Here is a 16,177-nt window from a genome sequence, read left to right as displayed (position 1 = left end):
TTGCTTTTCCCAGTAAGGCTCTGTGCAGACACAGATACCCACTCACTGCAGGATTCAACTCTGGTCATTTGTTTTCACCTGCATCAGGAGTTTTCCCAGAACAAGTGTCTGTGTGGTATTCCTAAACATTGTGAAACACATGTACTTTTAAGATCCAAAAGGATTTTTAAATGGTTTGTTTAATTTGATTGAGCTAACAAAACAGACAAAATTTTCACATCATGCCATCCTAGAAATATATAATCCATTTCTGACTAGCAAATCTTTTCTTTAATTAGGCAAATTTTGAAACAAAATTAGAAGCTTTTCACTAAGGAGGTATGGAAATAAACCAGGATTTTTTTCCCCTCTGCTTCTTTCCCTTCCTCTCTTTATACAGAAGCCATTTAGTCATGTCCATGCTAAATTCACAGATAGTTCCAGATTGAGGCTTTTTGCGTGATCTTCAACTAAAAAGTTTCACTTAGCCATTGAAATTACTGCAGCTATGTTACATATATGCCACTAGGTATCTGTTCCTCCCCTTTTTGAGATTTAAAATCCTTCCTTTTCTGTTAGAGATCTGCTGTCCTCTAGAAGGAATTCTGGTTCGAAGCATGGAATTTCAATCGAGAGACTGGGTCTGTTTCTCAGGACAGATGGTTAAAGCTACAGGGTTGTAGGAAGCAGTTCATGTTACATCATGTTACATCATCAGTCACAGACCAGAAATGAAGGACACAATTTCCTGAATGCCGTGGGCAGTTCTTACTACCCAAGAGTTTTTTTTCTTTTCCACCTCAGCATTCCCTGATAAGGAATTACTTTATCTGTTACACAAGTTGTGAAGTATATTCACTATGCAGGGTCTGCAATTATTTTTACACTTCAGTTTTTAATTGAAAAAAATATCAAGCACTAATAATGACTTCAGCAATAATAGCAGAAGGCGGTCACTTACCCTATGACAATGCAGGAGATGGCAGTTCCCAAGAAGGCGTAGGTTAAAATCGATCCTAAGTTACGAAAAAAATGTCTCTGGGGAGGAAAGTTTGAAAAAAAATCCTTTGTAATACAGTCAATAAAAGAACATTCAGACCATGTTGAAACACTGCATATAGAAGTGCCATATCTCAAATATGAGATGAAACAATATAGGCTACATCAGGTATTTTGGAAAATAAATTTTAAGATTATTACTTTTGTTCCTGGTGGAATGCCATTGAAATTCCCTCTTTTACATGTCTGGCCAAATGCTTCAGGGTGCAAACAGTATCATAAACCCATCCCTTGAACAAACAAACCCCGGATCATGCAGTATATAAAACACAGATAAGCTGCTGCTTACATGCAGTGTCACCAGATTCAAAGTGGTGTCTTTTTTTGAATGCCCAAGTGTTATAAACTGCACAGAACAAATCAAATCTTTGCACAGATGCAGAAAGGGAGCAGAATAAGGTCTGTGCATCTTTCATTTGCTTCCATTCCTGTCCAGTTTTTCCCATGCAATAGAATTGTTAACTGACTCTTTTCTCTGTCACTGTCCTGTTGGATCTACGAAGTAGCAATCACAGTCAGTCACTTTTGTAACATTAGAGACACATACCTTCTTTAAACTATATCCAGCGTGAAATATAATGGGTGGCAGCAAAATATTGAAGAAGATGGAAGGATCAAATGTCATCTGCCAGAAGGGACAAAAGAGAGGGTAAGGACAAATAAAGTAACATTTAATTTGATTGGATAAGTTTTAATTGTAACTTCTTATCAGGATTAATCTGAGGATCAGCTTCAATGGCTGTGGGTCAGAATGTTATTCTAGAGTTGTTTTCTTACAGGTATTAGTGTGTAGTTCCTTACTGCTTACATATGTAGAATACTACTTAAAAAGTATTCCTTAAAGAAGGAAATCAGTTACGCACTATTTTACAGGGAACACATACAAGCAGTGTGATACTATCTGTACTACCAGACATCCAACTTGACAGGCCCATGGATTAATTTCTGGTTCAGACATGGACATCCTGTTTAGGTTCAGGAAAGACACATCATCAGTGTTGTGATTCAATTCCCCATGTACAGAATGGCGATAAATGAAAAGGCCTACACTGCCAAAACCAATGTATTGTTTCCTTTGAAGCATATCTAATTAGGCACAGACAGAGCTGGCTAGTGTTGCTTGATGAACCACTGGCTGTTAGCTAACATGTGCTTTCTTGAACTACTGCAAATGAAAACTGTGCCCATTTTCACCATCTCCATTACTTCACTTGAGTTAACCTAAAAGTGATCAAAAATATGTTTAACCTCACATTTTCAGCAGGTAAGGAACATCAGTGTGGCTAGGTAATGTAGCTCAGATGTGACATAACTCATTAAACTGTAATTGAATAATCTGTTCTGCTAACCTGCCAGCACAGGTTTCTATTGTCCTAAAGTTTCTCAGTAAATCTGCTGACTGCTTCTCTAGTGTCATTTCCATTGTAACACATCTCGTAAAATATAATTGGTCCAATCCAGTCAGTCAGTTTTAGCCTGACTGCAACAAAACAAGCTCTAGGCTTTTCACAGTAACTTGTTATTTCTACTTCCTAACAAAATGTAAGTTTAGCAAAGCACAAATTGTCCTTTTTGGCAAAAAGACTGTCTACACAGACATGAAATTCACAAATGTCATAAAGCCTTTTCTTCCAGATTTTCCATTTGAGGGTTTTGTGATGGCCTTAATTATTAGCAGCTTAGCTAATTTACCAGTAATATCCTCAATTCCGTGCTGTTTTTTCTATTTCTATATGTGCTGACATTGTAAGTCATATTAGCATGGCAATGAAAGTGCAGTTTGCTTCTGGTGACTGTTGCCTACCTCTGTGTTACTGAAGATGCAACATATCACTGTGTTATGAAATCAGAGGCACTGATGCTGTCCTGTTGCCTATGTATCTTGTATCTGTTCTATAGGCAACGGGTTTCCTTATATCCTCAACAAGCTAAAGACTAGATTCTGCCATTCTACAAAAACTAACTGGATTTTCTGCAAGGACATAGCTAAGGTGCTATTTGCTTTCAGAACTGAAGGTACGCTACTGGGTTACTCTCTTCATGTTCCCGTTCCAAGCCACTGGCTGGCACAGCAGCAGACACTGCTTTCTCCTCTGTCATGCAGTTTGTTACACTCAAATGCCTGTATAATGTCAGCCCCGTTCATATGAAACATTAATTTTTGTTTCTACAACAGCTAGAAACAGTTTATAAAATACCCATTAGAATTTTAAAAATAATGCTAGAATGATGTTAGGCAAGGCAGAAAGTTCTTATTCTAGCTGTTGTCAGTACACTGTTCATGTTTGCACAGAGAAAGAATAATGACAATGTTTAAGCACTGCACTTCATGACAAGTAGCTTTCAATAAAACAGAATCCAGTTTAAAACCACAGCATTGCTAGAGAAAAAAAAAAGAAAAAGCCTGTGTACTCTTTACTGTTCTGTCAGTGGGTTATATTATACCAACACTTTTAAAAGAGACAGGATGTAATTAATGCAATGGCTTACAGCTCCTTTGTTCAGATAAAATGACATTGTAAGGCTACAGTATTCTAGATGAACTCTTTACCTTCAAAAGAGTAAGACTCGTCTACAAAATACTTCTGTCTTCTTACTAACAGAAAGCTTGAGTTGATAAACAGGAAGTGAGAGCTCAGACTTTTTTTCCATTCTGCTTACTTTGAATTATAAAGTTTAAAAAAACTATCTGGCAAATAATGTGCCAGCAACTTCAGCTATGCTGGTTAACTTCACTGAAAACATGATAGAAGAAGTATTTTCTTCACTATGAACTAACAGCCTTAAATGTTAATTTTGGAAATAATTCAGCAATTATGTTAAAATATTTTTTTCCATAGCATCAGAAGTCCTGACAGCATGTTTCATTATTCAAAACTGTGTTCTAAGAATACCTGTTTGCAAGTCATGGCACAGTCTATTCTTTCAGATAAACACACATAGTAAATTCTTGAAGTCAAAAGGGAATCACAGTTGTATAAAAACCAGAGCATGGTGTGATCATGTTTTCTGGTTTTTATGTTAGTGCTTTTGCCAGTCAGGAAGGCTGCCAGGCATTGTTATTGTCTCCTAAATACTGTTGAATTCCTCCCTCTTTCCTTATTTATTTATTTATTTATTTATTTATTTATTTATTTATTTTCCTAAGAGGGCATTTGCCAGATAATTGTAAAAGAAAAAGGAGTGAAAATCCAGGCAGGCTGAGGGCTCTCCAGTGATATAGAGAAACCCACAATTCACCGTTGAGACTTTTAAGAATCTTCCAGCAAAGTGAGACTATGGAAAGAAGATTGGGCAATCCCTTTAAGGGCAACAGAAACTTCTGTACCAGTTAGTGCTGCTCCTTTCTCTTAACACAAGTCAGCTTCAGTATACCAGCTTTGATGAAGATGTTCAAATTAATGGATTAGTACATATGCCTTAGTAACCAAACACACATTTTGACTAAGACAAACCTCTTGCAGCTAGCTAGCAGGAAAACGGATGAAGATTCAGCAAAATCTGACTAGTCTGACTACCACAGTATTTTCCTGTCTCAACCCATCACAGCTCTAGTAGTCCTTGACAGTCTAGTTCTTTCTGAGAATGGCTAGAGTCTGGCAGACAGACAGGCATACAATAGTGCTGAATCAGCAAGGAATTTGAGCAGATGGTTAAATCCTAATTCTGCTGAGTTCCGCAGTGTACTTTACAGGAACATGTATTACTGTGCTAGATAAACAATAATACTTGGAAAAATGCAAAACAATATATTACAATATTGTAAAAAGTCACTGGTAAGGGCTTAGAAGCTTCGTGTGGATATGTGATGTCTTAAAGCATAAAATTCAGGTTTTAAAAGGTCCCTCTGCACTCATAAGTTCTTTAAATTGCTGTCATTATTTAAGAAAGTGAATGTTAGAACAAGTAAATATTACAAGGTTGGAGAAAGAATATATTAACAAAGTAAAATATTTTAATAATTATACACTGGAAAATAGAAAAGTCCATGACACTGTAAAAGACTTTGTAAACTTGCTCCACACTTCCCTTTTTGCATCAAGCCTGAATTGCCACAATGCTGTCTCCCCAAGCTTGGGGACAGCCAGTGAAATCCCTGCTGAGGACCACTGCAGTAGAGAATGAATATATGAGAATGTTATAATGCATTTAAGTGTTATAAAAAAAACCAACAACTTCTACTCATCTATGGAAGTTTACACATTTACAAATTTATATTTTGTAAAATATTTAGAGATTTTACCTACCTCTGCTATATACAGGGGGTAAACCTCCCCTGCATTATGCTGACAGAGTGAGTAATTTTTAAGACAGAGAATGAATAAAGATATCAGTGAGGTTTATAAAGTTTTAGTGGTGATGAATCCAGGGTAACAGGTCCACCTGCAAGTGAACTCAGTGTCTGCAGGAGGTGGGACTGTCATCTAGAAGAGTACAGGCAACTATTTTGCAAGCATGCAGCCAGTTGTATGCTAAATGGTGGTCAGGTTTCTACTGCATGTTATTTCCTTTCCTCTTCTTCCTCACTTACCCTTCTCACCCTAAGTTCAGAATAGCTTCCTTCTCTCTGTGTCACATTTTAGCTTGAAACTTGTTTTCCTCTCTCAAGAGTGTAAATGAAAGAAATATCTTACACAGTTTAGAACAAAAATAAGACTGTTTTTACCTTTTGAAGCATTGCATTGCCCTGGTGACCATTGACATTGTGGTGGCTGATCTCTCTTTTGTATTGATATTCATAGACTTGATTAGTTATATTAATAAGTAGAGTAGATGGCCCAGATTTCAGCTTTTCACATTCATAAACAGTTCCACTTTCAACATCTGAGGCTTTTGTTGCGTATCGTATAATTAATCCCATTACAAGACCTGGAGGGTAAAAAAAACCCAAAGAGATACAGGCACTTTTAAGTATCTGATGTTACACAGTTACGGATTTGGAGAAAAATTAACTCTGTTAAAGCTAGGACACCACCTTCTCAGTGTTACCTCTTCACAGAGGTACACCTCACTCAACACTTCATAGCTGCCCATAAAATATTCTTCCGGAATGGTCATTTCATTAGAATACAGATGTTGGTTCGACAGATGCTCAGTTGAACTCCTCTTTTTGTGATCCACTTGCTAGAATCATTCTGATACAGTTATTAACTGAGTTGCTCAACCACCACATTTGCAGTAGATATGCACAGAAGGGTGATGCCTGCATAACCAATGTGCTGGACGAGCACCTAAAAATCAACTCTGCTTTTAGTGATTTTACACACTTTATTCATGGGGGCAAAACTCTGACACAGTATCCTCAGATACATTCTCTGTAGAAGACTGTCTCTATTTTTGAGACTGTATAAACATGGGTGAATAAAAGGAGGAAGAAGGAAAGGAAGATTAAGACTGGGATTAATTGATTTGATTATCTACAATAAGTACTCTCATTTAAGACAGACATTTTGGCTCCCTTTATAGTTAACAGAGAATCTGCAATTGCCCTCTGGAAGGTACACATCTTTCTTTGGGCTCTAGTGGGACCCTGCATGATTAGTTCAGGAGAGGTGACTAATACTTAGCTATATAACATTACTGGGATTATTTCCACCCTCAGAGACATGGATTTGGTTTCAAATTTAATTTCCATGCTTCTTTTATGTCCTATGTGCTTTAAATTCTATGTATATGATGAACAGCTTTTCAGTGACTAATTATGAACACATTCATAAAATGCTAAGAATACTCAGATTAGATATTGATGGAAGACTTCTAAACATCTATATAGATATACTTACTAATGTAAGATAAGAAGGAAATTAAATTACAGGAAATAGCTGATAAGCATCTGAAAAGTATGATGTTAAAGTTTAAGATTTATCCAGCAATCAGATGCCATGGTGATAAAAGTGATCATAAATGCCTAAAGAGATAAAGAGGATGTCTTTGTTATTGTCACATCTTCCCCCAACAGACACTCTCTGAAAGGCAGATTTCTAGCACACACGTAAGGCAAGTTTGTAGTTTGCTGGACTGATGCTACTACAGAGTAACAGCTGTATTGCTTGCTTAATAGGCATATGCATTTATGCTTGTTTTGAATGTACTGTTTACTGTGGTCGGTTTCTTTAAATGGTAGATAAACAGTAGAAAATCCCAAGGCCACTTTCTTGTTTTACATCATTTGTGCAATAGAACCAGAAAATAAATCTAGCTGTAGTAAGAGACAGAATTCCTTAAAATTTTAGAGGAAAACATATATGGGAAGCAAGCACTGCACATGCTACTATGGAATATGACTTCTACAGTGGTCACCCCAGATGTCCAAAATTATGAGTCAGAACACAGGAAACCATTAATTAGTCAAAACAGTCAGAGGTTTTGTCTTATTTTTATTAGATTTCCTCTAGAAGAACCACATATTTCATTTTCGAATTCAATTTTAAATACATTAAAGAATCAACTTCGTTTGATGCTTGGACAAGACTTGATGTTTCCTTCTCATTCTCTGGAATAGAAAACTTTTGGTTTATTCCTTTAGCACTCAATGTTTTAAAGTGTAGCTTCTGTTGCACTTCTGTTATCAGGTATTACACAGATTCAGTGAGCTCAGGTACCAGAAATGTTTTGAAGACATCTACCAGTGCCTGTGCAAGGGCATGGGCAGAAAAAGACTACACAAGAACAAGAATATTTGGCAACATAGTTTTCTAGAATCATTGTTAGGTCACAAGATGGAATAAGTTTTGAATAGTCAGGAGAAAGAAGTGTTTGGGGTTAGACAAACATGCCACTACAACCTGTTCACTTATCCCATCATCCCCTCTTTCATTTCCTTTTTCTTTCCTTCTGCGTTCTCTTTGTCTGCTTACCAAATTTCCCTGCATGCCCCTCATTAGCTTTCCCACACAATTCTGTGCTTGCCCAACTTCACGTCTTGCTGGTCTCTAACCTTTACCTGTTCATTTACAGCATCTGTCATCAACTTGCTTTTTTTTCTGGATAGTTTTATCTAGAACCTCACACTGTGTCTTACAAAATTATGTAGGACAGTAACCTTTTTTCCAGCTAGCTTTGTTTCTGTTATACCAGCAACAATGAGCATCATGCTTATTTGTACAAATAACAGTCTTGCTGCATATAAAAGACAAGGATTGAAGGAAATAGCACTACTTTGAGAGCTCAAAAATCATGAATGAAGAGCTAAAAAATGAAAATTATTTTTAAAATAAGAGTTTAAATCTCTCTATTCAGAGTTCTTCTGATTTATTTTTTAGGCTTTGAAGTTTAACTGTTTATATGGCTTGTTTACATAATAACTTTCTGAATGGCAACGTGGAATCACTCAAGGGAGATCAGTAGAGCCTGGCTGACATTGCCTTTATCATCTCTATTGTACAGCCAGGTGGACTACTGTGTCCTACAACAGTCTGAGATTCCTAGTATGTGTGTTGTGTTGGCTAATATAGCATATACTTTGAACCAAACTCTGTTTGATAGTTTTAAAAATGAAAAGGAATGTTCTCAACTATAGTAATGCAATTGCAGTGAATTGTTCAAGGGCAAATTATTTCAACCTGTAGTGTCAAGTTTACATTAGCAGTAGGGCACTGTTCTTATTCTGCATTCTGAGAAGATATATTACCTTCAGCTGTAGTTTCAAACTGCCTCTGTAGGAATTTTCTGGAATGGAAACAAATGCAAATACTGTAGATCCGAGTCCTGCAAGACAGCTCTTGAGTATTAAAAAAATCCATTGCAGAAGAGGAATATTTAAAAAATATGATCACAGTAGCTGTAGAGAAATAAAGCTCAACACTGACTGAGAATTGCAACTGGAATTCAAGTTTCCCTTTTGGGCTTTCTTCTACCAGCTTTAGATCTTATCCTCTGATGCAGTCCAGATCTGGATAATGTACAGAGCCACACGAATAATGAAATGATAATGAAAGAACAAGGAAATTGTGAGAGTATTCAACAGCATACATATATTGGAGAAATTGCATTAGAGAAGATTCTAACAATATATGTTCTCAGGGCACCAGTGGGGCTTTGAGGTCCTTGTAGCTCTCACGGAAATTCTATAATGTATTAAATTTGAACAAAATGTGGACAGGGTCCAGAATGATGGGTTGATACAGAATATTCTAAAATGCTCTATAGAAGGTTCAGACAAAGACAATTGCTATCACTGCACTATATTGCAAGAGTCAGTATAAGTGATGGGATTGTATTCTTCCTCCAGTAATAATAAATGTGCCAAAGACCCTATATAAAACCCTCAGTGAATTAAAAATCTGGGAAGAGTGTATTTAATATTTTAGTAGGTGTATAATTTATGGAATGTACTTTCTGCCTTAAATCATTATACAACATTTCTTTCAGGGTAGAATTCAGGAGCCCAGATTACATTCTAATAGAAATAATTCATTTTTAAATAGGTTTGTAATGCTCTCTCCTTTCCACTACTCCCCCTTCCAAACTGAAATAATGCTTTTGTCATGTATCTTCTGAAACATTCTTTATAGTTAATTTAAAGAAAAAAAAAAACACCACACATTTGGAAAATATCATTTGAATGTATCTACTGTGAAAAAAAGACTAATAATTTCTAATTTCCTTGCAATCAATGTTTCGTGGCAGAATAGTTAAACATTAAATTTTTTTCACAAAGTTCTATGGGCTTTGGTACGTAAAAACATGTATGTGAAAACATACTTCCTGTACAAATAGTTCTGATTTCATAGTGGCACACACAGGAAGCCTGGCTTTACCATGTAAGTCTAGGAATTCGGCAGTTAAAACTCTCTGAAGATAATTCCGGAATTATCTAAGGTATTTGTTAGCATGAATAAAAAAGTTTCAAATAGTATTACATCAGTTAGGGATGCAGGTAATTGTAAGCAAGGCTGAGCTTAAGTGTACTAGCACAGAGTACCTACCTGTCTTGTATCCTAGGAGTCCAAATACAATTATGTTTTCATCTCAGCTTCCTCTTATTTAAGGTATTGTCTCTCAAAACTAGTACCAAGGCTTTATTTCATTTGTGTTTTAAGCACATTTATTTAAATGCAGGATTGAAATAGAAAAGGGTGTAACTAATGTTACAGATTTCTTTAAAAAAAGTCTCAATTGTTCTTTCAAGTAAGATCTTGCAGCAAAATCTCGCTCTAACTAGAGCTCACTGAAGGCAATTCAAGTTTTTCAACTTCTTCAGTGGAAGCAGGATAAAAATCTTTACAGATGAGAGCATTGGAAGGGATTTCTTAAGTCACTCGTGCCAAACTCCTGAGCTAAATAGGACTGTTCTTTTCCCAGGATTTTATCTAGTCAGCTGTTAATGCCTTCCTTAATAATGACACTCAGAGATGCAGTTTTAGCCATTACTTGATTTCCCCAAATGGTTTAGAATTTCTTTCAAATTTATTTATTTTCCTCAAGAATGTTATCCTTCTCTTCATCTGCCCACTACAAAATGTCAGTTTCTGCCTTGATCATGATTTTCCCATGCTTTCCTCTGAATCCTGACAATCTCTCTTCATTATGAATTTTGTATTTAGGAAGACAAAGAATACTCATTATTTTATTGAGGACTAGAAATTCCTCTTTCTGGGACTTGTCACATCCCTTGCTGCCTTTGAGAATGAGGGGTACTCAGAACACACTCACATTCAGAAGGAAATTACAATTATTCCACACAAGAGGTGTAATGGATTTAGGAGCTGTAAGAATCATATTGCCTAACCATTAGACACCTCCATCAAAGCCGAATCAAGAACTCTGATATGTGCTTCACTTCCAAAGATGCTGCATGGGATCCTCAGAAGAGGCTGAGGAAGGGCTATGGTAAGTCAGCTTTCCCGCTGCACACCTGCCAAGAGGAACAATTAGAGGGAAGCAAAAAACCACAGTTGTACACCTCCAATCCCCTCAAAACTTCAGGAAGCTTCTCTAACCATTAAAACATGAAGCTTCTCCTTGTGAGGCCTACAATGACTATGTTCTATCATTCATTCTTTTTCTGTTTTTCTTCCAGTCTGATCAACTAGTCCTACAGAACACAACTTTGTAGGCAGGTACATCTTCAATCAACCTCACCTCCACCCTAATTGGTATCACACATTCCTTAGGGATGACAACTATTCAAGCTGAGAACAATTTCAGCCAAAGTTGCTAATTAACCTAGCAGATCAAAGACACAGATTGTATTGGTGGATTGGTGGTGTTTGGGGTTTTTTTGTTTGTTTATCTCTTATTTTTGTTAAAATTTAATTCTGGCTGCTTACCTGCAGGAGTGCTTTAGCCTCTTAATCAGAGGTAACTAGTGGCATCTGTATGTAGCCTTGATTCTTAAATTCTGGGGAGGATGAGAAATGTGGATACTTACATTCAGTTTTTTATTGTACTAGCTCTAGGCTATTCCCCCAGTAATGTGGAGGGCCCTGACTTATGTATTATACAGGGAATTTGGCACCTAACATTTAATGACAGAGGTATCTAAAGATCTCCTGCCCTGCAGCAGCTGGTTACTAGACACTTAAGTCTTTTATTGGGTCTAGTACTAAGAGGCTATCTTATGGGGTTTGGTGCTGAGAGAGAGGCCACCTGCTCTTATCTGAGACATGTAACATTCAGTTTTGTTCCTGCTTGTGTAGATAATCTACCACGCTAATTCTGATCATGCTGTTGTATAGAAAATTGTGCTGATAATGTACATGAAGGATGCTCTTCCCTTTCTGAGTAGCACAGTTACTCTTTCATGTTCACCTGCCTCCTTGATATACAGAAATTGCAAACTAAGTTGAGTTTACTATTTGGGGTCTATTTGTCAAAGCAAACTGCAGCGTGTGGAGAAGCTTGTTCTCTGAGATACTGGAAAACAAAAGAATGAATGAATAAACAGGTAAATGGATTCTTTGTTGGTTTTGAGTGATTTTTCAGTTTGGTGTCAAAACAAAACAATTTGAGTGTATAAATACTTAAACGCCTTGAAATGTGTATATATACATATCTATATATGCACATATTTTTTTTGGTGAAATAATGTTGAATTCCTGTTGAATTAATTCTGGGTTATGCTAAATGCTTTGTTCTTCTTTTCTTTGCAACTGCAGAAAGATTTTTAATTTAAATATAGTTATATTTAGTATTGAACCATTACACTGATAAAAAAATCAATACATCTCATTTTTTAAAGTTTCTAAATGGACAGTTTTCCAGTATGGGCTTTTTTTTTTTTTTTTAGCTGGAGCTATTCAGCCTAAAACAGCATTTTCCTACAAAGCTTATGCAAAAAAACCCCCCCAAAACAACCCTTTTCTTCTATACTTTAAATAGAACTTTTAATCAAGCTGTTCCTAGTGTTCAGTTTGTGGCTGTTCAGCATTTTGCAGTAACTGTAAAACTTCTTCCTGTTTTTGTATTTCTGTGGTTTTTTTCACCCCTGGTCTTCCTCATATTTCACTTTCTTCATCCTTTCCACTGCTATGCTCCTAATGGCACACTGTCTTGATAAGGAACACAGACTCATCTATCATACTGTGGGACACAGTCTGCAAATAAGTGGCTATATTCTTCTATCACTTGAAGCAAAAATTATCATTTTCTTGTGCTGCTATTTACATATCTAACAAACAGCTCAGTGGGCTGGAGTAAAGCAAACTGTAGGACAGAGACTTTTGGTTTGTATAAAACGGGTATAAAGCAGAATTGTTCTGATAATGAAGATAAAACATAAGTGAGGGTAGGATTTAACTCACTGTCATTGCTTGGTGCCATGAAGATTTTCTCCTGAAGCTGCTGCGTGTTGATCTCGCACCTCTATCATGAGCTCTGAAATTCCACTTTCTTTTCATTATTGCTGTTCCACCATGCTAAAGATACCCAAACCCATATCCAGAATTTTTACGGATAAAAAGGGCATCATCAGCTTTTTGGATCCTACAAATAAGCCTTTTTCTGCTGTTTGAAGGTTGTCATAAATAATGCAAGACTAAATGGATAGTTTATTTACAATCATGAGGAATGTTTCCTTTGTTCATGAATGTTTTAATAGTTCAAAAGCTCTGTCCTGCTGGAGCACTCATCTCTTAACTGATCAAAAGAATATAATGAGCTAGTTATCCTCATGATGTCCAGATTGTTCTAGGCAACCAAAAGATAGATAAAACTCTAATTAAATACTGATTTGTGTAACGTTGTACTCCCCCATCTTTCATTTCTATTTTGATAGGCTTTTGTCTAAATCTTCAACAAATGTTGCCAGCCATATATGGGAAACAGCAAAATAATGTAAAGGAAGCTAACTATAGAAGATTCATCCATGTAGCTAGAAAACCATCGTCATAATTTACAAGTTGATCATAGTTAATATATTGCACAGTGTTCATGGTTTTCCTTTTGACAGATATTAATAGAAATGCAACAAGTATGTAGCTTGTACCCCATACAGCTATTTTAAACAACAGTCTAGGGTATTTCTGACAATGAAACCCATTGCATTTAACTAAGTATCATGTGATGTGTATTTCAGTCTCAACTGATTTAGTTGAAGTATGTTTTCTATGTGAAACAGATTTCAAGGTTAGAAAAAAGCATGTTATCAAATAAATATTTTTTTCACAACTTTAAAATAAATGCCAAGCAGATGAGAATTATGAGATCCCACAGACTTCCTCACCCAAGGGGAAGCTAGTCACAGGTGTTAAGGGCTCAGTGACTGGCTTAATACAAGAGTTTCTTGTTTACTTGCTTTCCTTCAAAGTATCAAGTCACTTGTGAAGATAGTAAATGAGCCAAGATGAAATAGCCTGTGTTCTTGAAATTTCATACAGTTAATTTATCTAATGAAATAGTTTGAAAGGGATACAAGGAAGACTGTGATCTTCAGCTGCAGTCCTCCCGTGGAATGGAGATAATCTTAAAATGCTTCACACAGAAAGAGCAAATGAAGCTTTTAACTCAAAGTGTAGGGGTCAGTTGCCTTTTCTGTTGCAGGCTTGCAGTTGAACCTCCACAGTTTTTTGCATGCAGTGTGCCATGATAAAGAAAAATTCTTCAAAATACGCAATCTTAACAAAACCAGTCTGGGGTATTACAGTGCCAGAGGATGTGATGTGCACAGAATGAGCCTGAGTCAATACAGGCTGGTATTAGATACGTAACAACTGAGCTGGTGATTTATATCTTCCATTTTGAGTGTTAGCCTACTATATGTGTTTTATGGTAACAGAAATGGAAGTTGCACACTTTCCCCAAAGAGAAATAGCAGTAAGAGAGAATGGCAAGAGAAATTGCTATACATGTAAGTGTATACCATTAAACCAGTGAGTACTTCTTGCAAGTGGACAATACAGAAAGTTCTACATGAAAGTGATACACAATACTGCAAAACTTCATAAAAGATTAGAACTAGATGGGCAAACTGAAATTACAGTACAATGACAGCATTCAGAGAAGACTTGAGAGGCATTCTTCATAGTCTGTTTTTCAAAGGCACAGAGGAGAACCAAAAGAAAAATATCAAGATCATTTAAACTTTATTACACAATATGGCTGTGATCCACAAGGCTCCTTAGTCGAGCACCTTTGAATGTAATACAAAACAAACATGGAAAATAAGCAAATTAAATAACCTCTTTCATTAAGGGCATTTCATTCTTTTGAAAACAGTAAACTCCCTAAATCTCAAAGTGTCATGCAGTGGCTGGCTGCCCGTGGAGGAACATAATGTGCACATCGTTAGGATAACCGGCTCGTGATAAGTCACTCCCTTAACAAGTCAGCCTCTAGCTACTTCATGAGAGAGATGCTGTTACATTATTATTTTACTGTACAGTTATGGAGCTGATGACATTTCATTCAGCACACTTTCTGAGCTTTGTCAGCACTTGATCTCAAATGCCTGGTCATAAATATGCAACTAGTCCCATGTTAAGCTGGCATTTGAATTTATACTCACCATAAAGCATAGCTCCTCCAGTTTCATGCAGAAAGCGGAATCGATGGTTTTTAAACAACCAAATTGTTAATATTGTAAGAATGAGCAGAAAGTTAAAGACTAGCAACTCCACAGCTCCTTGATGATAAAACTGATCTTCATCTTTCACTGATACATATTTCTTCAACTTCTCCATTTCATTCCCTTTAGGGAAAATATGTGAAAACAAAAAAAAAATCACAGGAAGGAAAGTGTTATCACCTTTGGTACAAAAACATCCAGATACTACAGAAATTCATAGCAACACATCTGTTTCATTTGCAGCCTCAGGGTAAAGTGCCCCAGCTCAGAATTCAGCTGGATTCTAGTTACAGCTTCCTGTTTCTCTCTTAAAGCTGCCCTGTCTCATTTTTAATGTTATGATTGCATTGCTGGACTGCGCTTGCTCCAGCTGTAAATGCACAAATCACCTCCAAGGCTCAGGCTCTGTCAATTTCTAAAACTTTGTTGTAAAACTTAAAGTCTGTGTTCATAATGTTTGCTCCTGTAGTTTACAGCCTAATCTCTATCCTCTAAAATCACATTTTGTCTTGATAGTTTGAGACGGAAAAACTGAACTTAAAAGAATGGTGTAGCAACCTTCACTATGTTTTTGAAGCTTAAGAATCTTAGAAATTATCTTACTCTTTATAGCTAATACTCATAGGAGCTTTTCTGTCCAAGCCCAAGGCTGCAACACGTGTATTATACTGGAGGATTCCAAATAAACTTTTTTCATCAGAAAAGTTCCCGATACTGCTTCTCATTAAAAAAGGGCAATCTTCTCATTATTTGTTGTCACAATCTCATAACATTTTATTTTTAAAAAACATTTTGGGACAAACTGATCTTTACAATATTCATTGCAAGTCAGGTATTTGTCAAAGGTTAATAAAATAGAAAGAAATACCTAGATATCCTTTTTCTTAACAATTTCAGGGCTGTAGTATATAACAGTCTGAGTCTTCTGAAGGACGTGCTGTTACTTCAATCTACAATGTTAATATATGGGGTTTGAGTGGCAAGGTTTTGGTAGTGGGGGCTCTACAGAGGTGGTTTCTGTGGGAAGGTGCCAGAAACTTCCCCCATGTCTGACACAGCCAATGCCAGCCAGCTCCAAGATGGACCTGCCGCTGGCCAAGGCCGAGCCCACATTTTTTGTGATAACATAATTAA

General features: G+C 36.5%; 1 protein-coding gene across 1 annotated transcript; it reads right to left on the bottom strand.

The window, feature by feature from the left end:
• Positions 1 to 940: 940 nt before the first annotated feature.
• On the bottom strand, positions 941 to 15,316 carry LOC104520565 (sodium/hydrogen exchanger 9-like; the record flags this gene model as incomplete). Its single annotated transcript, XM_010162284.1, has 4 exons — positions 14,984 to 15,316; positions 5,705 to 5,907; positions 1,586 to 1,663; positions 941 to 1,017 (listed from the first exon to the last, which is right to left on the bottom strand). Coding segments are annotated over exons 1-4 (533 nt in total), but the record flags the coding sequence as incomplete, so codon positions are not given.
• Between the last annotated feature and the right edge of the window lie 861 nt (positions 15,317 to 16,177).

Source organism: Antrostomus carolinensis, unplaced genomic scaffold (assembly GCF_000700745.2).
Source record: "Antrostomus carolinensis isolate BGI_N321 unplaced genomic scaffold, ASM70074v2 scaffold24122, whole genome shotgun sequence".
Classification (NCBI taxonomy): Eukaryota; Metazoa; Chordata; class Aves; order Caprimulgiformes; family Caprimulgidae; genus Antrostomus; species Antrostomus carolinensis.
The sequence above is the reverse complement of the archived record's forward strand: the minus strand, read 5'-3'. Positions and strand labels throughout refer to the sequence as shown.